At 53.1% G+C, this 27052-nt stretch overlaps 2 protein-coding genes and 1 non-coding gene across 7 annotated transcripts in view; 2 read left to right on the forward strand and 1 right to left on the reverse strand.

The window, feature by feature from the left end:
- The window catches only part of BAHD1 (bromo adjacent homology domain containing 1), a 30367-nt gene extending 3838 nt beyond the window's left edge, over positions 1-26529 (reverse strand). For 2 of the 5 annotated variants that reach the window (XM_060175119.1, XM_060175115.1), the window contains exons 1-4: positions 22981-23114; positions 3855-5266; positions 1391-1773; positions 352-511 (exon numbers count right to left, since the gene is read on the reverse strand). In XM_060175119.1, coding sequence (XP_060031102.1) covers positions 352-511; positions 1391-1773; positions 3855-5253 — 1942 coding nt within the window. In that variant the 5' untranslated portion in view covers positions 5254-5266; positions 22981-23114. Of the gene's footprint in view, positions 1-351; positions 512-1390; positions 1774-3854; positions 5267-22818; positions 22948-22980; positions 23115-24034; positions 24120-26397 lie in introns of those variants that run through there. The other 3 variants (XM_060175116.1, XM_060175117.1, XM_060175118.1) reach the window with 3 other exon arrangements.
- On the forward strand, positions 16983-17115 carry LOC132533631 (small nucleolar RNA SNORA68). The gene has a single exon (XR_009545489.1). It is a non-coding gene; the product is annotated as a small nucleolar RNA SNORA68 (small nucleolar RNA).
- LOC132533382 (basic proline-rich protein-like) lies at positions 22061-26954 on the forward strand. Its single transcript, XM_060174186.1, has 6 exons — positions 22061-22136; positions 22244-22838; positions 22976-23949; positions 24053-24302; positions 24895-25000; positions 26482-26954. Exons 1-5 carry the CDS (start codon positions 22061-22063, stop codon positions 24977-24979), a joined length of 1980 nt encoding a protein of 659 aa, XP_060030169.1. The 3' UTR covers positions 24980-25000; positions 26482-26954.
- Positions 26955-27052: the final 98 nt, after the last annotated feature.

The following is a 27052-nucleotide window of genomic DNA, read 5'->3' on the forward strand; positions in this document are numbered from 1 at the left end:
CCACTCAGGGCTGGGCCAACACCCCCAGTCACTCAGAAAGCAGACTGGCCCCCTGCCCTGGAAGCTTAGCCAAATGCACTACCAGGGCCAAGCCCACAAGCCTCAGTCACCCAAGGCCAGTCTGGGACTGCTGCCGTGCCTGGAGGTGGGGGGTGGAATGTTGGGGGGGAGTTGCTGACAGGTGAGGTGTGGGAACAGGTGTCCATGCCTCAGTGGTGGGGAAGGACAAGGAGCTGGCTAACCCAAGCTGTGAGGTCAGCCACTGCCTGAGGCAGTGGACACGCCCAAAATGAGTAGAAAGCATACTCTGTGCCAAGAACCCAGGCCAGGGCAGAGTCCAGGCAGGGGTACCTGACTCGGGGTTCTCCCAGAGGGCAGAGATCTTGGCCACATAAGGAGTGGACGTCTTCCGTGGGCCTGACTTGAGAAGGACCGTGTCCCGGACACGGATGGTCTCTCCATGCCGCTCCACTGCCTGATAGCTCTTTCTGATGGCAGGTTCCGGTTCATCCTGAGTAAGAAGCCAACAGATACCCCAAAGGGCTCTCATTTGGGGGCAACAGGCAGATACCACCTGCTCTAACTCCCCTCAGGATAGACTGACCACTGGGATGGACACTGGATGGGTGAGGAAATGAGGTGGCAGAGGGGCCCGAAAATTCTGAGGCTCCATTCAAATTGCTATGACCAACAGCACCCCTCACCCCCACTCCAGGTCTCCAGGTCCTGCTGGGCCACTCTGGGTATAGATCACCACTGTTAAGTGGTATGGTCTTGGGCAAGTTGTTTAATCTATTGCTGAGATCAGTTTCATTTCCTCTGGGTAAAGCAGGGATGTTCACATTATTAGGAAAGTGTGAAGCATGCTCATGGGGCAGAGGTGAGAAGTGAAGGTGCAGTCCAGGAAGTGGCTCAGTGGATAAGGCACTGGACTCTCAAGCATGAGGTTCCCAAGTATCACATGTGCCAGAATGATGCTCAGGTTCTTTCCCTTTTTTATTAGTGAAATGAGTAACTGTTTACATAAAGTGAACAATGTATGTCAAGGCTCCATCCATTTTAGCCCACATTTCTGTCATCGACCCACACTGCATTTTCTCTGCCCACTCCCAACTTTCTCTGCCCACTCCCAACTTTCCCAACCCACATTCCCTCCAACACCTCCATATGAGCCCTCTATTTCATGGTCCAGGACAGAAAACCCAGTACAAGTGGGCTGTGAAAACAGTGACTTATGTGTCAGGGTCAGAAGGAAATGAGGGTGGAGTCTGCATGCTTTGTTCCTGGGGTGGGCTGGAAGCCCATGTCACCTCCTCAGATCAGCTGAGGTTCCTAGGAGCCTTCTCACTACAGGCTATTGGTCCCCCACCCCCTACTGACTAACACTCACCAGAACGTAGACAGCCTTCTCGCAGGCAGCCCCCACAGGCACCCAGCCATTTGTGCGGCGGCGGCGCCTACGGCGAGGGCGAGGTCTCTGAGCACGGGGTTGCTTGGGGTGGCTGGGCCGGTGGGTGGCCTTGCTCCGTGCCGTGTGTCGACAGCTGGTGCCTGTACGCAGGCCAGACTTGGAGCCACTGGGGGGCTTGGCGCTCTGTGGGCATGCGCGGGCAACTGTCTGGGGTTCTGAGGTGGGTGTCTGAAGGTGAGGGACTGGCTCAGCAGCAGGTGGCACGCTGGGCACCGGGCAGCCCAGCAAGGGGTGGGCAGGCGAGGCTGGGTGGCCAGCTTCCGGGAGAGGAAATTCCAGCTGGCCCAGGGACCTGCAGCTTTCTGGGAAAAGGAAGGGGTAAGGTCAGTGCAGGTAAGGACAGCAGCACTGCCTACCCCCTTGCTTTCAGAATGCAGTCCAGTTCTGGTTCCAAATGTGGTGCCAGAGGTCATCAGTGTCAGGTGACTGACCAAGGGCATTTCTTGATCTTGGAGCTTGGCCCAAGACATCTCATCTCCCCTTCTAGTTAGAAAGGTCAAGACATTGGGGGCCTGGCTGGTGGTATGCCTGGTAAGGTACACACATTACCATGTGTGAGGACCCAAACTCAAGCCCCTGGCTCAAACCTGCAGGAAAAAAGCTTCACAAGTAGTACAGCACTGCTATAGGTATCTCTCCTTTTCTCTGTCTCCCTCTCCCTGTTTCTATCAAAAAGAAGAAAAAGTGAAAAAATGGCCTAGAATGGTAGAGTCATGTAGGAACTGAGCCCCAGTGACAATCCAGGTGGCAACAAGAAAAAAGGAAGGTTACTGGAATAGCTTTTTCAGCTCTGACCAATCTTTTCTAAAGTCCACAGGGCTTAGGAACAGGTCAGATAACCTGGGACAGGATTCCAGACCTACGTGGCACCAGGTAGCTCACTTCGCCTCTCAGTGCCTTAAAACAGAAACAGTAGTTCGGAATATCATACAGTGTGGTTCCTGTCATCCTTCCTTCTTTGGGGTCTCATGCACAAGCAATGTTACCACTTCTAGGCTGATTTATACCTTACCTCTGAGAAAAAGAGACCCACCACTCTAACACCTGTGGAGCTTCCCCAGGCACCAGGACTCAAATGAGGACATATGTATTGCAGTCATCTACCAGTCAAGCTAGCTCTAAGCCCTGGGTGTTCCCCCTCCCTTTTTTGGGGGTAGGGGGGAGTCATCACTGATCAGTGTTTCTCTTTTTAATGTGTTCATTCATCTTATCCTTCTGAGACCCTTATGAGTACCACCATGTAGTAAGGAGACAGACTCAGCATCCCTGGCTTGTCCTGGTCCCTTCACTAAGGAAGCAGATGCTCACTTCATTCTGGGCAGACTGGCACCATGACTACTCAGCCACAAGGGCCCCTGGGTGGACAGTGCTTGGCACATAGTGCTTATGATGCTCCATGGCCTGCTCTCATTCCTTAGCACCCTAACTCCTGCCAGAACCTTGAACAACCAGTCTGGTCAGCTGGTCTAAAAAACTGCTGGTGGGTATGGGGGGCCTGTGATGGTCTGACCCCTTGCTGAACTAGCACCTCTTATCCATGGGGGCAGAAGAGCTCGCTACTATGGAGGCATCATTCCTGGAGGTAGACCTCAAAGCCACGGTATGGTGCATCTTATCTATGCCAGGGACTGCCTGTCTGCTCTTGGCATATGTGCCCACCCAGCCCTTTATTAGGTACTAAGTCTCCTGCTTATGGTGATGTGGGGACTTAAATTTAGGACCTCAGGGCCTTAGGCATTAAAGTCTTTTTGTATAACAATTACATTATCTTCCCATCCCAAGTCTCGTGCTCTTTCAAGGCCTGGCACTGCCTGTTGGGTCTGGTACCCTTACACTGCCCACGGAGGTGGACTTGGCTGGTATCAGATGGCCCGAGTTTAGGGAGGGAATTCTAGCTTTCTTTAAGGAGGGCAAAGGCAACTTGGCAAAACCCCTGAACTTTAATACTGAATTTGCTACCCAGAGTCTAAAGCAGTGTGGATCCCAATGAGAAGGTGGACCCATCCCTGTGCCCTCTACCACAGCACAACCTTCACACACAGTCAGGCTGCTGAAAGCTACACATGGTCTAAGAGGTGGTGTAGTGAAAGCACTGGGCTCCCAAGCATGAGGTCTTGAGTTCAATTCTCCACATTGTATGTGCTGAAACAATGCTTTGGTTCTCTCTTCCCCAGCCACTATCATAAACAAATAGATCTTTATAGAAAGTTTTGAAAAGATAAATTAAGAGCTACACCCTCCCTGTGATGCTGCTAGGTATGGGGCACAAAGCCAGGGGACTCCTCCCATCTCCTAGTGCACTGATGCCAGCCATGGTCCATCCTCCTCCTGGATACACAGGCTCCCAAGTTTCCCCATATGTTACCTATCCAGCAGGACTCACCTGCTGCAAAAGGCATTTTGTAGGGACGGCTGCCGCAGGTAGTACCCACGTGGGTGAGGGACGAGGTCAGCAGCTCACAGACTCTATAGCCACTCATGCCAGTGTCCTCACTGGAGCAGATGCGGGACCCCCAGGGAGGATGCTGGAAGGGGGTGCCCGTGGGCACGGTACTTGGGGCCACCAGAAGCCCCTCACTGGGTGCAGCCACTGGGGACAGCTTACCCTCAGGAAGCATGGGGCAGGGGGAGCAGCCTCCACACTGCAGCCTCTCGGGGCTGCAGTACAAATAGAAGCTACCAAGCTCAGGTTGGCCACATAGGCCACGGTAGTCAGCAGGGTTGCCAGGCAGTGGCAGTGGGGACAGCTGGAGTGCAGGGAATGAGGGCTGGTGTAGTTCCTGCTTTGGGGCGGGTGATTCCTCGCCAGGGCGCCCAGGCTCCGGCTTCAGTGCTGCCTGCCCGCCCATCAGCAGAGGCAGCTGGGGGCGTGGCCCCGGGGGACTCTCTAGGGCTTGGCTGGTAGGCTGGTAAGGCAGCTGGCTAGGGGGTCTATGTGGGGTGGTAGGTGGCCATGGCTCCTCAGGATGACCCTCTCTACCAAGATGGCCTGAGGCCTCTGCAAAGCCAGTCCCCTGCTGGACCTTGGGGTAGTTCTTGCCATTGACCTTGGCCCACTTTGGCCGAGGGGCCTTGGGTGTGGGCAGCTCAGAGCCATCGGACTCTGGGGGAGCCCGAGGTGGCCGCAGTGGCAGCTCTCGCTCCTGGCTTAGCTTGAGGATGGCAGCGGCATTCAGGCTGGCCAGTCTCTTGGGGGCTGGGTCACCATCCCGTCGGGCACCTTCATCAGGTGCCAGCTCTGGGGACAGGTCTCTGCTGGCTCCTCCCAGCTCCCCTGGCCGGGGCCGCTTTTTGGAGGGACAGCCCCCTGTGACCCGGTCCCGGATGCGGTGGGGGTCCCCTCCTCGGCCACGGCGTGCACCTGCCAGGCTCCCCGTGTCTTCACGCTCCAGCAGCAGGTTGTTGAGGGCTTCAGCATTGAGTGAGGCCAGCCGTCGCTTGCGGGGCTGGGGGGGTCCTGCATCCTCTCCAGGGGCTGGGCTAGGGGGCTTGGGCAGGGCAGGCGGCAATTCATCTGCCTCATCAGCGCTGCGTGGGCCAGCCATGGTCTCTAGTCGGGTCAGCAGCACCTTGCAGGCCTTGGGCTTGTCAGGGACTCCTTGGCGCTTCCGCAGTGGGTAGTTCTTGCGGCGGTTGGCCAGGGGCCCAGGACTGTCAGGCACACCGGGCTCCATCCCATCTGCCCCCTGCTCCATATTGCTGCCATCCATCTGCAGGGCCTCCTGACGGCCAGTAGGACCCGAGCTCTGCACAGGAAGGGACTTCCTCCGAGTGTGTGTCATCAGCACCTCCAAGCTGCAGGATAGGACAAGAGGCACAGTGAGATACCACCCAGAGTGCCACACCCCCAAGTCCAGGCTTCCCAGGACCCCTTCTGTAATAAGTGTACTAAGGCAGTTGTGTAAGCATGGCCACTCTACTCCCTATGAATATGGCCCTGGGGAGTTTACACGACAGTGCAGACTGGAGTCAAAGGACAGAGCAGCAGGGGAGGAGCCACAACCTAGGTTAGATTAGAAAAGGCCCTCAAACAACCCAGGAAGTAGCACAGTGGATAAGGCACTGTATTCTCAAGCATGAGATCCTCAGTTTGACTCCTGGCATGGCAACTGCTAGAGTGATGCTTTGGTTCTCTCCCTCTCATTAAAGCATACACCCAAGAGAGGGCTGAAGAGGCGGGAAAGGGGACCACTGCCCCAACCTAGTCCCAGGAAAGGGTGGTTCCTGTCAATTCCTGCAGCACAGGCTGCAGAGCCCCTGAAACCCCCCCAGTGACACACACATACCACCTCCCCCCTTCCCCATTCAGCTCACCTATAGTGCCCTTCACTATGCTCAAAGCACCTCACTCCCAGCCCACACAGGTCTGATCTCAAATGCAGAGGACATGGGGTCAAAGCCAAGAAGGGCAGACACAGTTGGAATTTCTAGGTGAAGCTGGGTCATCCCTAGAGGGAGACCAGTGGGCCACAGAGGATGGGGTCCCAGTCCCTCCAAAGACTCTAAGTGGCCAGAGGAGGGAGGCCCAGGAGTGGCTGGGTGTCAAGGCTGAGGTCACCTGCATATCTGGCCCCAGAGGTCACATTCACCAAGTACAGAGCATGGAGTGAACAGATGGAAAGAGAAAGAAAAAGTGATGGAGGTAAAGGAGGTGCTGAGCCTGAGGGCTGCCATCCTCTCTCTGCTGCCTGGGGAAAGGTGGGGAACTGGGAGGCCAAGAATGACACACCTGCTTCCCTCTCAATGTACAGAAGGTCCCAGGCAGGAAAAGGCTGTGAGCAGAGCCTGCCCAGACCTGGGGCTCCTGCAGTCTCTCTCTCTGCCCCCTCCATTCAGCCTCTCAGTCACAGGGACAACCACCCTGGGCAGACTGAAAATCACAGGGTGCAAGTCACCTTTCCAAATCCAGCCTCACAGCCTCCCTTGGGTCAGCCAACAACCTCTGCCACTAAAACAACCCAGGGACCTCAAAAGCATGTTACCAGCTTTCATGCAGCACCTAAGGGTGTAGTCGTCAGAGAGTGGGGTCCTGTTATTGACCTCACTGCACCCCCAACTAGGCAGAGCATGTATGAGTCACGCTTTGAAGCTGGCCTGTGAGAACCTCAGATGCAGCAATATCTCAGGGTGGGGCTGGGTGGCTGGGCACCCCGGTGGGCAGAGCCCCTCTGATCTGCTGGAGGATGTTCAGCTCCTTGTCTTCCAAGACCATGCCTTCCACTTCCACAGGAGCACAGATTCCTTCCAGTATACAGAGGGGTGTTCTTACACTCTCTTCTCTCCATGAAGGTTCCGGAAGAAACCCCCCGCTCCCCCCCCCACACACACACACACGCACATCACTTAGCTTGCCTAGACCATGCCAGTGTGACTGTCCCCAAATCAACAGCAATGACCAATGGCTGGATGGTGGCCTGCAGGGTCATAGCATGCAGTATGTGCTCACTCAGCAGTGACAGTTAACTGTGAGATAGGTTTCCTGGGAAAGAATGTGTGGCCAACCACGTCCTAGCCTGATGTGGTCACTCGATATCTGCGTGACTCTCTTCTAATGTTGAGCGACCTGCAGTACTCTAATGACAGCCACCCTGACCACTTCTAAGCCAAGGTTGGGCTGTGAGGTGGGGTCTCCGCTCAGAGCTGCTCCAGTGCTGCCCAGCTTGGGAGGAGGCAGGATTCATTTCAGCAGCTGCAGTATGGAAGAGGACTTGCTCCTCAGCTGCAGCAGCACCCTGCACACACTCACCAACATAGGGGAGAACACCTTTGCTGCCTGAGAGGGAGGTATGGTACGACAGGGAACTAGCTGGGCATGCAAGTCAGGCCCAGAGCACTCCAGAAAGCAGGCATCACAGTTTTGCCCACGATCTGGGCTCTTATGGTGCAGCCCTTACTGGTCTGTGGGGTTCAGGACACAAGACTATGTCCCCCCATATCTCTCCTAAATTGCCTTTAGATACCATAATTCTAAATGCTGCTTCACAGGGCCTGTGAGGTAGCACTGTGAACAAAGCACATGAGGTTCAGAGTTCAATCCCTGGCATCATACATGCCATGAAGTTCTGGTGTTCTCATTCTTTCTAATAAATAAAAAATTAACAATAAAACTTGATCTAAAGACCGAAAAAAAAAAAAAAAAGCCCAGAAGGACCCAAGTTCAAGCCTCTTCACAAGCAGCAAAGCAGGCCTGCAGGTGTCTATCTTCTCTCTCCTTTATCTCCCCCTTCTCTTTCAATTTCTCTCTTTCCTATCCAATAAAATAGAAAAAGTCACCACCAGGAGCAGGGGTATGTAGTGCCCCAGCAATAACGTTGGAGGCAGAGAAAAAAAGATTTAAAAAGAAAGATAGGAAGGGAGTCAGGTGGCAGCGCAGTGGGTTAAGAGCACCTGGCGCAAAGCACAAGGACTAGAATAAGGATCCCAGTTCAAGCCCCCGGCTCCCCACCTGCAGGGGAGTCACTTCACAAGTGGTGAAGCAGGTCTGCAGGTGTCTATCTTTCTCTCCCCCTCTGTCTTCCTGTCCTCTCCATTTCTCTCTGTCCTATCCAACAACGATGACATCAACAATAATAACTACAACAACAAAAACAACAAGGGCAACAAAAAGGAAATAAATAAATATTTTTTAAAATCTTAAAAAAAATAAAGACAGGGGCCAGGTGGTGGCACACATGGTTGAGCGTACATGTTACAGTGTGCAAGGACCCAGGTTCAAGTTCCTGGTCCCCATCTGCAGGGGGAAAGCTTTTTGAGTAGTGAGGCAGTGCTGCAGGTGTCTCTCTGTCTCTCTCCTCTATCATCCCCTTTCCCCTTGATTTCTAGCTATCTATCCAATAAGTAAATAAAGATAATACAAAAAAATTAGGGAGTTATCAATAACAACAATCAATAACAACAACAATAAAAAACAAGGGCAACAAAAGGGAAAATAAATAAATATTTAAAAGTTTTAAAAAGACAACAGAAAAAATACATAAGCTTTTTTAAAATGTTGCAGGCTGGCAAGATGACTCACTTGGATAGTGCACTTGCTTGGTCATAGGCGTGACCCTGGTTTGAATCCAGTCCCTGCCACACAGAGGGAAGCTTCAGTGCCACTGCTTTCTCTCTTTTGGAAAAAGTCACTAAGAGGGGTGAAGTCCCAGTGATGACCAAAATACCTTAATTTTAAATTAAAAAATGTTGCTGGGCAAGCATTGTGGCTCATTCTTAACAAGAGGGTAGCATTTGGGTGTTTGGGCAAAAACACACCAGAGTCATCAGGTGACAACCAGGAAGAGCTCTGACCACCTTCTTCTAATTACCCCTGAAGCCATGAAAACTGGTCTTGGGTTCAACAATGTTCATGTCTGCAATGTCATGGATATTTCTTACTTGTGGGCGTAGGGTCCTTATACAACCCACTTTTTCATTCAGAAAGAGACACAGAGAGGGAGAACTGCTACAGCACCAAAGGTTCCTCCAGTGGTGCTGGGACCTAAACCTAGGCCACATCACAGCAAGGAACATGTCTTACCCAGTGAGCTATCACTCTGGCCCCTTTGCAGAAGAACTGAGTTTCCTAAATCTTCCATCAGAGGAGGAAAGAACATAAGACAGACTCACTGAATGTAGTCCTTATATCATGGGAAAAAACAGAGGTAGCATTTCTAGGAGCAAAGATAGGGCACACTATTGGGGACTTTCCAGGAGCTGGGACAGTGGAGAGTGTCCAGGCTGTATGGGAGGGGAGTATACCTGAGTGTGATGTAAGCTGGTGACCTAATTCCTCTAACTTCAGATCCTGCAACTCATATGGGTGCATCAATCAGAATGGGCTCTCTGGGTTGGAGAAGCAGCACAGTGGCAAAATAAAATGCACAGCAAGGTGAAGGGTGACAAGCCACCACTGGGAACCAGTGAAGCAGAAACCCAATATCCCACATGTTCCCACTTCCACGGCCACTGGAAATCTACAAACTGAGCCTGCCTTGCACTCTGCTCTGTTACTGGCTGTGCACACCTATGGGCCCTTCCAATTCATTTCCTGTGCAGCATCTAACATGGGGCTCAGGTTTCAACATAGCAAGAGGATAGGGAAAGAACTGAAACTCTACAGACTGTGCAACAGCAGCCCAGAAAGTAACACAGAGGACAAAAGTGCTGGACTCTCTCAAGCATTAGGTCCTGAGTTTGATTCCCAGAAACGCCTGTGCCAGAATGATACTCTGGCTCCCTCTTTCATAAACAATTTTTTTTTTTGCCTCCAGGGTTATCGCTGGGGCTCAGTGCCTGCACTATGAATCCACTGCTCCTGGAGGCCATTTTGTTGTCCTTGTTATTGTTGTTGTTGGATAGGACAGAGAAATTGAGAGAGAAGGGGGAGACGGGGGAGAGAAAGATACCTGCAGACCAGCTTCACCACTTGTGAAGTGACCCATCCCTGCAGGTGAGGAGCCAGAGGCTCAAACCAAGATCCTTACTCTGGTACTTGCGCTTCGTGCCATGTGTGCTTAACCCACTGTGCTACCGCCCAGCTCCGAACAATATTTTTTTAAAGAGAAAGACCCTGAGCAACAGTTCCAGGCATGTCTCAACTCCACAATGACAGATGAACTCTTTAGATCCTAGTTGTGAGGGGACAGTAAGGAGATGCTCTTTGCCTGTTACCACCACTACCTGCCTGCTTACTGGTTAAGACATAGACAGAGCAGAGTCACAGCTCAGGCAGTTTAAGTCCAGGGGTGCTGCATGGCCCAGTTGCCCTGCCCCTTCCACTTTCACAGTTGCTCAGTTCCCACCTACTGTCCAGAGTGGAGCAGTTCTCCCTGCCCAGACTCTTCTCTGAAAGTCCAAGCCCCTGGCAGATGATTCTGAAGGGACCCCCAGGAGTATAACCTGACTTGCCTAGATCATGTCATGCCAGCTCTCCCCAATTCAACAGCAAGGTCCAGCAGTCATCAAGGCAGGAAAAAGTGTAGCACCCAGGACTGGGTGGTAGTGCACCTGGTTAAGTGCACATGTTTCAATGCAAACCCGAGTTTCAAGCCCCCAAGTCCCTTTCTGCTGGGGGAAAGCTTTGTGAGTGGTGAAGCCGTGCTGCAGGTGTCTCTCTGTTTCTCTCCCTCTCTATAAGCCCCTTCCCTCTCAATTTCTGCTGTCTCTAACCAATAAATAAATAAAGGTAATTTAAAAAAATTTTAAAAAGGGGGTCAGGCGGTAGTGCAGTGGGTTAAATGCACATGTCACGAAGCGCAAGGACTGGAATAAGAATCCTGGTTTACGCCCCCGGCTCCCCACCTGTAGGGGTGTCGCTTCACGAGTGTTTCTCTCCCCATCTCTGTCTTCCCTCCTCTCTCAATTTCTCTCTGTCCTATCCAACAACGACAGTAATGTCAACAATAATAATAACCACAACGATGCAAAAAAGGGGGGGGATAGCTTCCAGGAGCAGTGGATTAGTGGTGCAGGCACCAAGCCCCAGCAATAACCCTGGAGGCAAAAATAAATAAATAAATAAATAAATAAATAAATAAATAAATAAATAAGAAGTACAGCACCCAATGGGAGTGGGCTGTCCTGTGTGGGCATGGCTTACTGTACCACCACCCTAGGGTCTGTCCGCCCAACGTGAGGCACCACGTTGTCTGTGCTGGTCACACCCCTACTCCTAACATACCACACTAAGGGTTCACAGGAGCCCCATCACTCAGAGACATCCATGCCTAACTCATGCTAGGCCCACAGTGGTAGCCAGCCTGGTCCCAAGGCTGGGTCTCACCCTGACTCCTGATAATCCAGCCTAGGGTGCAGTCAGTGCCTGGTACTTATTTTTTGGCTTCAGTCCATTTGTCTCTCTCTTTTAAATAAAATTTTGAAAAATTATTTATCAATAAGAGCAAGGGAAGGAAAGAGATGAGAGTGAGAACCAGAGCAGCTCTCAAGCTACATGTGATGCTAGGGCTTAAACTCAAGCCCTCATGCTTGAATCCACTGCGCTACCTCCCAACTTACTCGATAGTCCATCTCTTCTAAGCATAAAGGAATGGGACTTTTGTAGAGGGTGTAGTGAGACTATAAAGCAGACCCCTAATTTTCCATTAAATTACAAGTAGGACTTGAAATTCCATAAATCTAGGAATATATATATATATATATATATATATATACATACATAAACACACACACACACATATTGCTCATTTTTAAATTGATAATTTTGTATGGTCTACTATTGACATAAATATCCAAGTGGTCCTTGGCAGGGAAGAAAGGATCCCCCACCCCTGCTCTCAAAGTTCTCTTTAGAGGCATACAGCCCTGTTGCAGGTGGGCTGCAGCCCCACTTCTGTGACCCAGCCCTCACCATGGCCCAACATTGAGGCCCATGTGGGCTCCTTTAGCCATCTGAACTTCTTGGAATCTTGGTCCTTTCATCTACATGGCAGGAAGGATGGAGTTCAATGCCAGTGAGTGTCAGCCCAGCAGAGTGTCCAGTATACTGCAGGTGCTTCATGCACACTGCTCTCCCCTGCAGCACTTTCCTCTGGGCTAAGAGCTGCAGAAAAGGCATGTAAGGCTAGAAAAATGGGAGCTGGGTAGAGAACACACATTATGTGTGCGGGCCCAGGTTTAAGCCTGTAGTCCCCACCTATGGGGAAGGGGAGGGGGCCTTCCCGAATAGTGAAGCAATGCTATAGGTCTCTCCCTCTTTTTCCCTATTTCTCTTACCCTATCTTACCTTATCAGAGAGAAGAAAAGGGGGGGCTTGGGGGACTGCTGGAAATGACAGAATCATTGTAGAGGCACTAAGCCCCAGCAATAATCCAGGTGGCAAAAGAAAAGAGATTAAGAAATGGAAGCTGGGCTGGAAGACCTAGGACAAAATGGTGGGATAGACTCATTTAGAGCAGAGTGCCTACAGTGTGGTCAACAGAGCACATCTGAGTTAGGTCAGCATTTGCTGAGGACTACTGCAGGCAGCTGTAAAGCCCAGCAGCACAGACACACTCTGAGAAACTTGGCTAAGGGAAGGAACAACACATAGAGGCTGAGGGTGTGAAGCAGGAGACAAGTGCAGCTGGGCCCAGGTGCCCTGCAGGATCTACAGCTCTGGGCTAAGCTCAGAGTTGGTCACCAGGACTCCACAGGAAAGCAGAGGAGGGCCAGGGCACCTGGCACTCAGTGACAGGCCCTCAGCACAATGGGAAGACCTGATGACAACAACCAGGCACCTGCCCAGGAGTGGCCAAGGGTATGGAGGCTGAAATCAACCACCAGGACCAGCAGGAACCTGATTATATATATATATATATATATATATATATATATATATATATATAAAATCAATGAGAGAGAGAACCAGAGGATTACTCTGGCACATGCAATGCTGTGGATCAAACTCAGGACCTCACAATGAAGAGTCCAACACCTTAGCCACTGCACCATCTCTCAGGTCGCTAAGCTTAAGATTTCCACAATGGCTTGCCAAGATTGAAGGTTCTACCCTTTGTCTTAAACAAAAGGACAGGCCAGCTGGGCACCGACTTGTAGGAACCAGATTCAGACTCCTTCTTGCCCAACACTCCACCTGTGGGAGCAGAATCACAGGGTACTGAGCCCCATTCACACCTACCTAATTAACAAAGTGACCCATGCAGGCTCTTGCCACTGAGTCCTACCTGAGACCTTAATGAGAGCTTTCTGAGCAAAGCTCTGGCTTCCCACCTGTCCCACCTTACATAATAACACAACACTTCTGCTCCACAGATATTCTGAAGCCCACACCCTCACCCACCCCTGGTGCCCCCAGTGCAGAAGGCACTCCTTCCACTCTACTTCTACCCCTAGACCATCAGGCTACCAACCACCCATGGCACTGGACCAAGACAGAGACTACCCGACAAAGGTGCCCTGGGCAGCAGCACTGTAGTGCTAGAGTCCTTGCCCCAGACCAAGGGAGGATGCAGTAGAAGGCATTCCTGATTCATCCCAGGAACCTATAGGCAGCAGGAGAGCTGATGGTTGTCAGGGAATCCCTGTGTGCCTGCCGCCACCTTTGCTATCTTCTCCATTTTCACAACCACCAGCAGATTGGCTAGAGAGGTTGTGAGAATCCATCCAGCTCCTGACAGCTAGGGGAGGGGGGTGTCACTGGCTCACCAAAACTGGTCATTAACCTGCAGACAGACTTTAGGGTCCCTGTGCTATAATCACCCCACACTGACAACTTGTTCTCCCTGATTCTTCACAGCAAAGAAATGGAAGATGTACTCCAATTTAAAAGGCATGTGGGGAGACAACATAATGGCTCTGCAACCAACTTTCAAAAGCCTGAGGGTCTGAGCTCCTTGGTTCAATCCCCAGCACCATCATAAACCAGAGCTGAGAAGTATTCTGGTGAAAAAGAAAAAGAAAAAACAAACACATCTTCTGGGGCCAAAGAGAGAGGTAGGGCAAGTGTCTTGCTGGAAATGCACACAGCCCAAGCTCAAGCCCCAGAACCATGTGAGAAGTGCCATGGCACCAGGGGAAGCTCCAGTGAAATCACCAGGGGAAGTGCAGTGAAATCACACCTTAGCTCTGCAAAAACAAATATAAAAGGCACCTGTGAACTGGCTAGGGAACATAAACATCATTTTAAAGTCTTATGATTGTGGGGGATAGGGGAAGATGTTCACACAGAGAGAACCAGAGCATGCCTTGACAAAGCAATGCTAGTATTGAACTCAAGGACTTCATGCTTGCAAATTGGGCACTCTACCCACTGTACCACCTCCTGGGCTGGCATAAACATAATTTTACAAATTGGTCCTACAGAAAAATCAACTCAGTGTTTCAAACAAACGAAACAAAAATGCATACACTTCTGAAACAAATACAATTTACATCCTACAAAGAGATAAAGAGCTCAAAGACAGGGAGTCGGGCAGTAGTGCAGTGGGTTAAGCACAGTGGCACGAAGCGCAAGAACTGGCGTAAGGATCCTGGTTCAAGCCCCCGGCTCCCCACCTGCAGGGGAGTTGCTTCACAGGCGGTGAAGCAGGTCTGCAGGTGTCTATCTTTCTCTCCCCCTCTGTCTTCCCCTCCTCTCTCCATTTCTCTCTGTCCTATCTAACAACAACATCAATAACTACAACAACAATAAAAAAAAAGGGCAACAAAAGGGAAAATTAAAAAAAAAAAAAGAGCTTAAAGACATGTAGTTTTGATTTTTATGTTAACAACAATCCTGGCCAGTGATAAATAGCTCACATGGATAGTGTGATGCTCTGCCATATGTGTTTTGAGCCCAGCCCTCACAGCATTGAAGGAAGTGCTTTGGTCTCTTCCTGCCTCTACATTTAAATACACACACATACACACACACACACACACACACACACACACACACACACACACCTGACAAGGTGTCTAAAGATGCCCTGCATACCTAACCACATCCTTGCCTAAGATGAGATTTCTTCCTCTAACCTCGACTACAATAAAGACTAGAAGAAAAAACTTATTTCAGATTTGTGTATTTATTAATAAGAGAACCAGATCTGTATAAGCTAGAGATTTAATGAGGGGCTTTATGCTTTCAGGCTCAATACTCTAGCTAGCACACTCCCTCCAAGGCTGCTTTTTAAATGACTCCACCCTTCCCACTGGCCATTTCCCCCCTTTTTAATAGAGACAGATGGGAGGTGTCTTAAGATGGAAAGAGAGACACCAGTAACACTGCTCCACTGCATGTGAAGCTTCTCCCCTGCAGAGATGGGGGGTACTGGGGGGGTTTGAATCTAGGTCCTCATGGTGATAACAAGTACTCTACTAGGTAAATCACCACTCAGCCCCCTGCTTTCTTTTTCTTTCTTTCTTTCTTTCTTTCTTTCTTTCTTTCTTTCTTTCTTTTTTTTTTTTAGGACAGATTTGTTTATTTAATGAGAGTGATCAGAGCACTACCACTCCTGCCATATGTGATATCCAGGCTAGAACTCAAATTCTCAGGTTCGAGGCCCCGGCTCCCTACCTGCACTGGAGTCACTTCACAGGTGGTGAAGCAGGTCTGCAAGTGTCTATCTTTCTCTCCCCCTCTCTGTCTTCCCCTCCTCTCTCCATTTCTCTCTGTCCTATCCAACAATGATGACATCAATAACAACAATAACAACAACAAAAGGGAAAATAAATATAGGAAAAATTTAAAAAACACTTAAAAAAATTCTCAGGTTTGCAAAGCATGCACTCTATCCACTGAGCTACCTCTCCAATAATGTGAAGACAGACCCTTGGTTATCACACTCCAAACAACCACCTTAATATATAATGACCAGGGAATCGGGCGGTAGCGCAGCAGGTTAACTGCACATGGCGCATAGCTCTAGGACCGGCGTAAGGATCCCAGTTCAAGCCCCCAGCTCCCCACCTGCAGGGGAGTCACTTCACAGGTGGTGAAGCAGGTCTGCTGGTGTCTATCTTTCTCTCCTTTTCTCTGTCTTCCCCTTCTCTCTCCATTTCTCTCTGTCCTCTCTAACAATGACGACATCAATAACAACAATAACTACAACAATGAAAAACAAGGGCAACAAAAGGGAAAATAAATATAAAAGAATAACAAATAAAAAAAATATATATAAGGACCAGTTAACTCTCCTTGCCTGCCTCCCCTTGGTACAGAAATCCAGTCATTGTGATTTTTCTCTGCAAATCTCCTCATAGTCATTTCATCAATTTTCTAACTCTTTTACATTTGACCCCATCTGGGAGCCCCTTGAGCACACAGTGGAGGACACAGGTAGGCTGGTGACTCCATCTTCCCTGCTGGCAAGCCTGTCAAGAGTCATCTAGGCACTGAGCAGCAAGCACACTGGTGTCCTCCTTTAATACCACAGAATTCACCTAGAACAGCTGGTGAAAAGAGAACAGGTTCAACAAACTGAGATTTCCCCACAAACTTAAAAAAAAAAAGAAGAGAGATTTATTTATCTATGAGAGAACCAGAGCATCACTCTAGCATATGCAATACCAAAAGGACCTCATGCTTGAGAATCTAAATGCTTTATCTACTGCACCACCATGTCCTGGACTGCTCCCCAAATATTTTAGACAGGTGGTTGCAGTTGGATGAGAACCCCAGTGGAGGGCAGGGAGGTAGCATAATGTTTATGCAAAGAGAGTCATGCCTAAGACTTGAAAGTCCCAGGTTCAATTCCCTACACCATATAAGCCAGAGCTGAGCAGTGCTCTGACAAACAAAACACAAACCCAGCAAAGGCCACTCCTCCATAAGCAGGAGTGACTTGAGGCATCAGAGGAGGAGCTGGGCAGTAGTGCAGCGGGTTAAGTACAGGTGGAGGAAAGCGCAAGGACTGGCATAAGGATCTCAGTTCAAGCCCCCCCCCCACCTGCAGGGGAGTCGCTTCACAGGCGGTGAAGCAGGTCTGCAGGTGTCTATCTTTCTCTCCCCCTCTGTCTTCCCCTCCTCTCTCCATTTCTCTCTGTCCTATCCAACAACGATGACAACAACGATAACTACAACAATAAAACAATAAGAACAACAAAATGGAATAAATATTTTTTAAAAAAGAGGCATCATCAAACACAGGTGCTAACAGCAAAGGGTACCTCGTTGCCTTTGGAGGACTTGTTGTGCCCATCAAAGTGAACTTAGAGGTTCTACACACCCCCTGGGGAAAAAAAAAAAAGAGGCATCAGAGGATTGTTGGAGGCAGATATGCACCAGAGATGAAATAGAAGTGGAAGACATCACAGCAGGTGATGACCTGGGATTGACAGAGGTGGGCATTCACCAGGTGCTGCCTCTTTAGATGATAAGGAGGTCAAACAACCACGCCCCACTCTCGGCTCCACCCATAGGAAAGGAAACTGACTTAAGAGGCAAGATATAGCTCCCAAACTCCTTGTTAAGTGTGTCCGTCTCTCATTACAGTAATGTGGTCTTGGTGCAGCAAAAACATGCTCCCTCTTCACGGACAGACCTCTTTGAATCCTGAAGTGACCCTCAGGGATGATGCTCTCCCATCTGGGAGGAATGCTGATTCAGGTAATTAACCATCCACCCTAGCTGGTATCTCTCAGTGGGGAAATGACATCTGGGTAGAATTCCCTGCTAGGTCACACCACTGAGCCCTGGATGTGACTCTGCCTTCAGTTCTCACTAGTCTCCAGCTGGTAGGTCTGGTCAGCTGGGGTAGAATGCTAATTCCTCCACTGCAACCCCTGGGTAGGGCTGGTGCTCAGCAGGCCTGGCGGAATGGCCCATGGGATCCCTGATGTCAATGGCGGCCACTCCTGCTCCTCCTCCTCCCTGCCAGCCAGGTGAGTGAGTTAGTGTTTGTAGCAGCAGGAGGTGGGCAAGGGAACCATAAAGGAGCTGGGATTCAAACCAACTCATTTCACTTGTTAGGTGACTTCCAGAAAAGCAGGCAGCACTTCCTCCTGTGGGATCTCCTCCAAGGCTACCACCCTAAGGAAGTGGAAGTGACCAGGCATTCCTCATCTGTTCAGGGTTCACAGGTGCTCCTGGTCCTAGAGTCAAGGTTGGGACTGCCCCCACACCCCTATACCATGGAAGCCAGGCTGTGCAAATTCCTATGGACACTTGGGCTGGGTGTTGCTGCTCATTTTGAGATGCTGCCATGTTGACATTCTTCTCGCCTGTTCACAATGAGGGGCTGTTTGTGGAATACTCCAGAAACCAAACTCCTCCAGCTGGCAGCTTTAGTTGAATGTGGGCTACTTTTTCTTTCTTTTTTTGCCTCCAGGGTTATTGCTGGGGCTTGGTGCCTGCACCACTAATCCACTGCTCCTGGAGACTTTTTTCCCCCTTTTGTTGCCCTTGTTGCTTTATGGTTGTTGTGGTTATTATTGTTGTTGTTATTGATGTCGTCGTTGTTGGATAGTACAGAAAGAAATGGAGAAGAAGACTGAGGGGGAAAGAAAGACAGACACCTGCAGACCTGCTTCACTGGTTGTGAAGCGACTCCCCTGCAGGTGGGGAGTCTGGGTATTGAACCGGGATCCTTATGCAGGTCCTTGCACTTTGCGCCACATGCGCTTAACCCACTGCGCTACTGCCCAACCCCGGTGGGCTACTTCTGACTCCAGGGACTTTCTTCCTTAAGACTGTTTTCTCCTTTCTAATGAATCACCTTGTTATGGTGGCAGTGAGGCCAGGCATGGCCAGAGCAAGGACCAAAAGTAGAATCAGATAAAAACACTTATCTCCCCAAATGCCAGGGCAAAGAAAAAAAAATTCTACTGAAAATTTTCAGCAACTCCAGCAAGAAACATCTATAAGCTGAGAGGCTGACTTCCTGCTTCCTTTCTGGAGGTCAAATGCTTCCAACTTCTACTCCAAGATACCAAAGAAGCTGTAGGTTTTTTTTCCTCCTTCTTTATTATTATTACTGTCATTTTGTATAGAAACAGAGAGAGAGTAAGGGAGACCACAGCACCAAAGTTTCCTCCAATGAGGTGGGGCTTGAACCCAGGTTGTGCACATAGCAAAGCAGTGCACTATCCAAATGAGCTATTTCATCTTCTTTAATCCGGGGGAAAGGTAGAAGGGGGCTCTGACTAGCTTTTAATTTGCAATATGGATATATTTTGAAAATGGGATTTTTCTGATTCTTCACACAAGTGCTCCAGTGGCTACAGGATCTAAGAGGGGTACAGCTTGCATGGGTTGGTGAGACGCAGACAGTCCCCCCAACCCCTGAGAAGAGGAAGGACTGTGCTTGGAGACACTTGGACACATGGTGACAGCAGCTTGAGTGGTGGAGAGCCAGAGCTGCATCCCCAGGCAGTGAGAGGGGCACTCTCCTGGGACACATAGGAAAGGGTGATAGGGACCTGCCTTAATTGACTGGGGTGGGGGTGGGGGCGGCATACATCACCATGGCAACTGTGCAGGGTGGCCTTCCCGCTTGGAAGGGAAATGCAGGTTCATTAATCATCAAACTGGGGCAGAAAGGGAAGGTTTGGGGGAAAGGCATGGATGCACGATTTATTTTTACCCGTCTAGACTCAAACCACTCGGCAGTCCTCTTTTCTTTCCCTCTGGGGCCCAAAGCCAGCAGCAAACAAAAATGAAAGCCCTGGGAGAACTAGAAACAGTTTTCATTTCTGAGGGGTCCAGTATGGAACCTTGCCTGAACTGCCAGACGAGGCCCCCACTGTGACACCTCCTCCAAGACTACAGGCACATTTCCCTCTGTGTCTGCACCCTCATTTACACCCAGAATGGAGGAGTGATCAAATGTGGATTTATTTAGCATGGACATCGAAGTGAGTTGCACAAGAGCAGAGAAGGCCTGGTGGGGTGGGAGGGACACAGGAGCACAGACCTTTCCCAGCTCCCGGTCAGTTGAGACATGATGTCGAGACAGCAGTCAAGTTTCACTGCTCTCCTGGCAATGCACCCACAGTGACCCGGGAGGTGGCACAGTGGATAAAGTGGTGGACGCTCAAGCATGAAGTCTTGAGTTCAATCCCTGGCATCACATATGTCAGAGGCATACTTTGGTTCTCTCTCTTTCTCAATAATACATAAATGAAATCACTAAAACACACCACCACCACCACCACCCCCAGCCCTCTCTATATGCCCTTGACAGAGCAAGCTAAAAGCCACCCAGAACTCCACCATGAGACTTTCTGGGGAAGTAGGAAGCAAGGTCCCCCGTTTCCACCCTACTGAGTGGCCAACTGCAATTACTCTTTCCACAAATCCATGTGCATAATCCAAAGCTGGAATCCCTAAGACAGACAGACAGACACACACACACACACACACACATACATACACACACACACACACGTATGAAGAAACAACCCACCTACAAAACTACTCAGCGTATTACAGGCACAGGTCACAGTGGCAGAGACCAGCTGAACACACCTGGAGTGGCCTGAGTGGTGGCAGCCGGTGAGGCGAAGCGTAAGCCGGGTTAATGGCAGTGCGTGGTGGGGTGGAAGGGTAACTGAGACAAGCAGGAGTGAAGATGCGGAGACAAGTGTACAGGCCTGGTCTGGGGACAGCCTTAGAAGACACCGACTAGGTTCAGACTGCAGAAAATCGGGAGCCACCGCAGGTTTATAAATAGGGGAATGATATGGTGGGGGTGGGGTGTGGTGAGGTGGGGGAGGGCTTTAGGAAGAATCATCTAGCAGTTGTGACCAGACTGAAAAAAGAGGGCCAGAGGAAGTAGAGGGGAAGGCAAGCCAGCACAGGCCTGAAAGATGGATGGGAGGCAAGCAATAAAAATAAGGAGGGATGTGAAGGAAAGAATTTGAGTTTGACCAGGGAGGCAGCTCAGCAAACTGAGCACAGGACTTGCATGCACAGGTTTGCGTATGTCAGAGCAGAGCAGGGCTCTGCTCTCTTCCTCTCAGAAAACAAATTGGTGCGTGTGGGGTTGGTATTTATTAATGAGAAAGAGATGGGAGAAAAGAGAACCAGAGCTTCACTCTGACATAAGCAATACCAGGGATCAAACTTAAAGACATCATGCTTGAGAGTCCAAGACTTCACCCTCTGAAGTCTTGGCACATGTGACTTAAGTCAGGCACATCTTTTGTGCCACAATAAAAACTGATTATTAAAAACAGAAAAGAAAAACCTCTTTTGACCAAACTCGCCAAAACAAACCCTCCTAAAACATCAAATTTGACTGGAGTCTCCACCAGGTGAAGACCCTGAGCGGAAAACTTTATCGTGACAATTCCTCTTTAAAACCTGGTGGCCAGGACCCAGTTACAAGTCACTCCGTGCTGCCACCACAAAGACACCACACACTGGGCAGCCTCAGAGAAGATACCAAGGCCTAGAGATGTGTCCCTACTCTCTGCATCTTAGACCTGCAAATAAATTTTCATCGAACCTGCTTAAGGTAACCTCTCCCTTCCCACAAATCTCAACCCCAACCCAGGGGTCAGGAGCCAAGATTGAGAGGCAGCTTGCCTGCATAGGATGACAGCTCATCCAGAGCCAGAGAAGGCCCTAACCTAGCCGGAAACTGATGTGGCTAGTAAACTCCAGTTAGCCAAAAGCCAAGTTCTCAACAGCCGGAAAGCTGTGACCCGAGAGGATCAAGGGGGCTTGCATTTGCACCAATAGGAACGCATCCAGCCCAGCACTGTCCCTGCCGGCACTGCTGGCTTTGGCCAGGGGCTCCCGAGTGTCCTCCCACTGGCCAAGGACAGTGCTGTCCCTCTAGGGCATTTGCTCTCTCTGGGGCCCTTTGCTACTTCTGGGGGGGGCAGAGCCGAGGGCGGCTGGGAGGTACAAAGGAACAGGACTATCAACCTTTCTCTTATTTAATCAAGAAATTCCTGCCCAGATTTGCAGACTCCCTCTGTTTCTCAGATCTCTATGCGGGTAGCTCCTCCGGGCAAAAGTGCTGGGAGGCAGCAGTACAGGGTCCACAGGAGCACATCTAAGGGTGCTGCAGCCCCCAGCTCAACTGGTCTCTGTGCCTGAACAGTGACAATGGGCCACCAGAAGCTGCCCTAGATGGGGGTGCAGCTCCGCTCGCCCTCCGCGCACGCTGCCCCCGGCCCCCGCCCGCCGCGGACCCCACGCTCCCGACTCGGCCGCGGTGCTCGATGCTTGGAGCGCGGGTGCCCCGCGGCGGCTCCTCCCACGCGGCGCCCGGCCCCCGCATCCCCCGGGCAGAGTCCGGTCCGCCTCCCGCCCCTCGGGCTGGGTGGCTCGAACCCGCTCCCCTCCCCGACGCCACCACCTGCGCCCGCTCCGGCGCCGCCTTTGTCCGGCGCTCCGCCACCCAGCGGGCCCCTTGGGCCCGACCCGACCCGGCCCCCGGCCCCGGCCGCGAGGTGGCAAAGCGGGCAGGGCCCGGCCGGCCAAGCCGCGGGCACGGGGTCCCGCTGTCACTTGGAGGCGGTCTGACAACTTCGATCCCCCCGCCCCACCCCGCCTCAGGGCCGGCCCGCTCCGCACAGTCCCCGCCGGGCCTCCCGCGGCCCAGCCCGCGCCCCAAACCCGCTCCCTTCCGTCCTCGGCACCTCCCTTCCTCACGCACGCCCCGGTCGCGCCCGCACCTCCCGTCCGCGCGGCCCCCGCCCCCACCCGGCCGCGCCGGGCAGCCCCTGAGCGGGAGGACGCCCCCAGCCCCGCCCCCGCCCCCCGCCCCGGGGACCGCGATGGGGGAGGGGGCTGCGGGGGGCCGGCCGCCGGTGCTCGGGGAGGCCCGCCGGCTCCTCCCGCCCTCTGCGCCCGGCCGAGCCGCCCCCTGCGGCCGCCGCCGCCGCCCCCCGGCCTGGACGCGAGCGGCCCCCGGGGCTGTCACCTCGAGGCGCGCCGCGCTGCCCGCTGGCGGGACCGAGGCGCCGGGCGGCCGCACCTGCTCCGCGCCGTCCGTCTGTCCGTCCGTCCGTCCCTCCCGGCCAGCGGGGGCGGCGCTCGGGGGGCGCGCGGACGGCGGCCGGCTCTCCCTTCCCGCTGCTGCCTCCCGTGCCCACCCGCCCGCCGGCCCTTCCCCCCCGCGCGCCCGGCCCCAGCTCACCGGGACGGCGGCGAGGACGGCACGGCTCCGGGCGCCCGCAGGCCCTGGCCAGGCTGGAATCCGGCGGCTGGAACCCCCCGGGGGCGCTCAATTCCCGGGCTCCACGCTGCTGCGTCAGCGCCTCCTCCTGGGGGCTGGGGCCGGGCGGGCGGAGCGGGGGCCTCGGCCGGGCGGGGCCGTCGGGGAGGCGGGCGCGCCGACCGGGGCGGGCGGCCGGCTGGGGCCGGACGGGCGGGGCGGGCGGCCGGACGGGCAGGCAGCGGGGGCCGGGCTCCGGGATCCGCTACGCCGCTCGCGGTTCCCCCACAAACTCCCCGAGAGCGGAGCCTCCGCCGCCCTCCTTCCTGCTTCCTCGTCCCCAGCCAATCAGCGGAGCGCCCCTCGGCTGGCTCCGCCAATCAGCCGCCCCGCCCAGCGCTGGCCCCGCCAGCCAATCCGGCCCTCGGCTCCCCCTCCTGGTCTCTAACCAATCAGAGCGGCGGGTCGGTCGTCCCAACGCAGGGGGCAGCACGAGGCGGCCGGGGGAGGCGTGCGGGGAGTGGCGGGCCTGGGGGAGGGGTGCGGTGCCCAGAGTGGCGGCCGGGGCTGCTCGCCTTGGCCCGCTTCTGGCCTTTTCCCTTCGGCCCCCGAGCCTGGGCGCGTATACCATGGTGACCCGACCCTTCAGCCCCAGTCGCTCAACCGCCCCCCTCATCTGTGTCGCCCCCGCCATCTCTGTCCCCCCTTCTCTCCAGCACCCACTAGAAAAACTGCGAGCGGGAAGGCGAGCACCCACCTTCGCCGGCAGCTTCTGCCCCCTAGGGCAGAGCTCCGGGAAGGACAGTGACAAATCCAGCGGGGACAGCCCCCCATTCCTGAAGAAAGGCCCCAGACTCCAACCAAGGGGCCCCGGTTGCAGGGAAGCCCCTCCCGTCCCGGCCTCGCCTTGCCGACTTCCCCGCCTGCCACGTCTCCTCCCGGGCAAGGTCGGTGCCGGCCCCGTAACCCCTCACCCGCATCTCACTCCTCTTTCTCTCGGTCACCTCCAGTCCCCTTGCCCCAGCCCCCAAGTCACCCTTCTACTTCTCAGGAGCAGAATGTGGAGCCCTCATCCGTTTCCAGCTGACAGCAGAGTCCTTGACACCTACACACCCTCTTCCACCACCTCTGGGACATCAGAGCTCTGGGGGAGGGGGTGGGGACGGGGGCCGCCTGACAGCCCGAGCTCAACTCGGCGTCCCCACGCCAGTACGGGACCAGGTGTGGACACTTACCTGGCTTCCCCCTAGTCGCCAGGCTCACACCCACAGACGTCGCTCTCCCAGTCGGGGCGAGCTGGCCAGGTGGGGAGGGGTGCTGTGGGGGTGGCGGCTAGGTTCCCTGGCCGAGGTCCCTGGCAGGCCGGGTGGTCCCCGGGAGGTGTAGGAAGGGACCATGTCTTGGGTACCCTGAGTCGCCGAAAGCAGGCTGAGGGCTGCACTTGAGGAAATACTAGGAGTATGCACTTAGTAGGTTCTCCAAAATTCTGAGTCCACGCCAGAACAAAGCCTCATTCCAATTCCAGCGGGGGGGGGGGGGGGGGGAGGGGGAAGGGAGCTGCGGGAGGTGAAAGGAACAGCAGCAGAAAGGGTCACCGAGTACTGGGGGCCGCCCCAGGAAGGACTGAATGGAAGAAAGCCTCAGGCGGACAGAGGTATCTCCGTGTCCTGAAGGGGCTTCCTAAGCTGGGGAGAAGAATACCCATGAAAAGTGTGTGTGTGTGTGTGTGTGTGTGTGTGTGTGTTGTTTCTGCCCCTCCTGTAAGACCAAACTATGCAGCCTTTCCCAGACCTTCAGACTCCTGCGCACTTGTGCAGGCAACCTTTAAGAGTCATCCAGGTTGCTAACCCCTATGCCTAAGAAATGCACTTCCTCAAAATGGTCTCTTGCTTCCAGATCTGATTCAGGAGACCCTGACAGAATTAGTTGTGCAGGGGACACCGTCAAAAGAAGATGTGTCCCACTGGCAATGGAATCTTGAGAATGGAAGCTAAATGCTAAGGCTGGGTCTCTCAGAAATTCCTCAAAGGGTCTCCTTTTCCTGGAGGGCTGCCTCTACTTCTCCAACTTCTCACTCTTAGGGAAAGTAAAAGTCCCAAACCTGTAAAACAAAAGCCAGGACCCTGGGATCCAGGTGGTGGCGCATCTGGTTGAGTGCACACATTACAGTGCACAAGGACCCAGGTTCAAGCCCCTAGTCCCCACCTACAGCAGGAAAGCTTCACAAGTGATGAAGCAGTGCTGCAGATGTTTCTCTGTCTCTCTTTCCCTATCTTCCCCTTCTTTCTCAATTTCTCTCTGTCTCTATCCAATAATCAATCAGTAAATAAAATTTTTTTTTTAAAAAAGGACCCTAAAAGGTCCCTCTCTGAAGCTCCAGGACAAAGGTCCTTAACAGTCCCTTCATACCTACCAGGCCAGCCCTAACTCCTCCCTCTTCACAAGTACCCCTTCTCCCATAGTTGATGTCCCCCAACCCTCACACAGACTGGGGTGGGGGGAGAGGAGGACAGAAGGTGACAGCAGTATTTGCTGAGAGACCTGAGCCTCACCATCCTGGCAGCCTGGGACCCAGGCAGAAGAGGGGACAGGGCTTCTCCAGGCAGCAGCCCAGCCTACCTGTCCTTGGGCCCATGTCCACCCATGGGCAGGGACTGAAGTTAAAGGGTCAGAAATGTCTGTCGTTACAGGGAAGGAGACCTAAGTAGCAGGAAGCCCAGACTGCCTCGGAAGTGGTGGCAGGACCAATCTGTCCTGAGCACTGTCACACAGAAGAGAAAAGCTAGTGGCCCCAGAAAGGATCAAGAACTGTCTTTATTTGGGGCCCTGTGGGAGGGGACAGTGAGCATTGCCTGGAGAGGTAGCAGAGTGGTCATGAGCGCCCATTCCTGCCTATCCAGCCAGCCCGGCCTGCCTGGCAGCCTGGTGTCCCGCCCTCACAGCCTCCCCCAGGTCAGCGCTTTCTCCTGGCCCTGGGAGGTATAGGCTGGCTGGTGTTCCTCCCTGTTCTCCAAGGGACATTTTGGCTTCTCCTTCTCTCCTTTAGCCCAGCTCTACAAGGTTGTGCCCCCACCTCCTTTTTTCCCAGGTCACCTTAATGTAGTTCTACTTTCCCTCCTTGAGCTCTTCTGACCTTTCCTGAGTGCCACCCACTTCAGCATGACCCCATGCCTGTCTCCCCCCACTCTAGTATGGCCCGGTTCCCATTACCCTCTCTACCATGGCCTTGTGTCTGTCACCCCCCCACCCCAACACACACACACACACACACACACACACACACACAGCACCATGGTCGGGTGTCTATCAACCCTCTCTCTACCATACTCTGTGTCCTAACCTCCATCCACTATGGCCCAGTGCCCGTCAACCCCCACTCTACCATAGTCCCATATTCACCTCGATGTGTGTTCGCCCCTTCCGAGGTCCCGGAGGCCCAGATGGAGCCCGAACTCTAGCGGGTCTCCTCTGTCACCCCCGCAGGGGCCTTGTGCCGGGCAGGCTGGAGACCCCAGAGGAAGGGCGAGCCGCCTAGAGATGGGAAGCAGTGAGGGAGCTGCGGAGGAAAACAACCCGGCCGACACCGCGCTGCTAACCCCTCCCCCACGACGTCCAGCCAGACAGACAGACGACTGCTGCCCCACCCCCGCAGTCCCTGCAGACCTCGGCCGGGGGTAGGGGGGTGGGGTGTGTGTCTGGGCACCCCAGCCCGGCTGCACGTCCCCCTTCCTCCACCCCCGCCTGGGGTGTTGTGTGTCCTAGTCGCGGACGCCGCTCCTGAACTCATTGGAAGACCTGAGCACCTGGCGTCCCGCCCACACACGCACACATAGGACTACACTCCTGGGGGCTGGACGCAGGGGCACCGAGTCAACGTGGCTGCTGCAGTGACCCCTGCCCCCAGGCTGGGGTTGGGGAAGACCGGGACTGAATAAAGAAACTGGACTTTTATAGTCCTTTTATCTGACCCCATCCCTCTTAAAGGGACCAGAACCCTTCCTTAAAGGGATCCTCAGAAATTATTTACTCTCAGGCAAGACCATGGGCCTCATGA

The sequence above is a fragment of the Erinaceus europaeus genome, chromosome 16 (genome assembly GCF_950295315.1).
Source record: "Erinaceus europaeus chromosome 16, mEriEur2.1, whole genome shotgun sequence".
Taxonomy (NCBI): domain Eukaryota; kingdom Metazoa; phylum Chordata; class Mammalia; order Eulipotyphla; family Erinaceidae; genus Erinaceus; species Erinaceus europaeus.

Coding starts and splice junctions, on each gene's coding strand:
- LOC132533382 (XM_060174186.1), top strand. CDS start 22,061: ATGCTTGGAGCGCGGGTGCCCCGCGGCGGCTCCTCCCACGCGGCGCCC. Junction 22,839..22,975: donor CTGCTCCGCGCCGTCCGTCT/GTCCGTCCGTCC, acceptor GCCCGGCCCCAG/CTCACCGGGACGGCGGCGAG. Junction 24,303..24,894: donor AGTCGGGGCGAGCTGGCCAG/GTGGGGAGGGGT, acceptor TCTTGCTTCCAG/ATCTGATTCAGGAGACCCTG.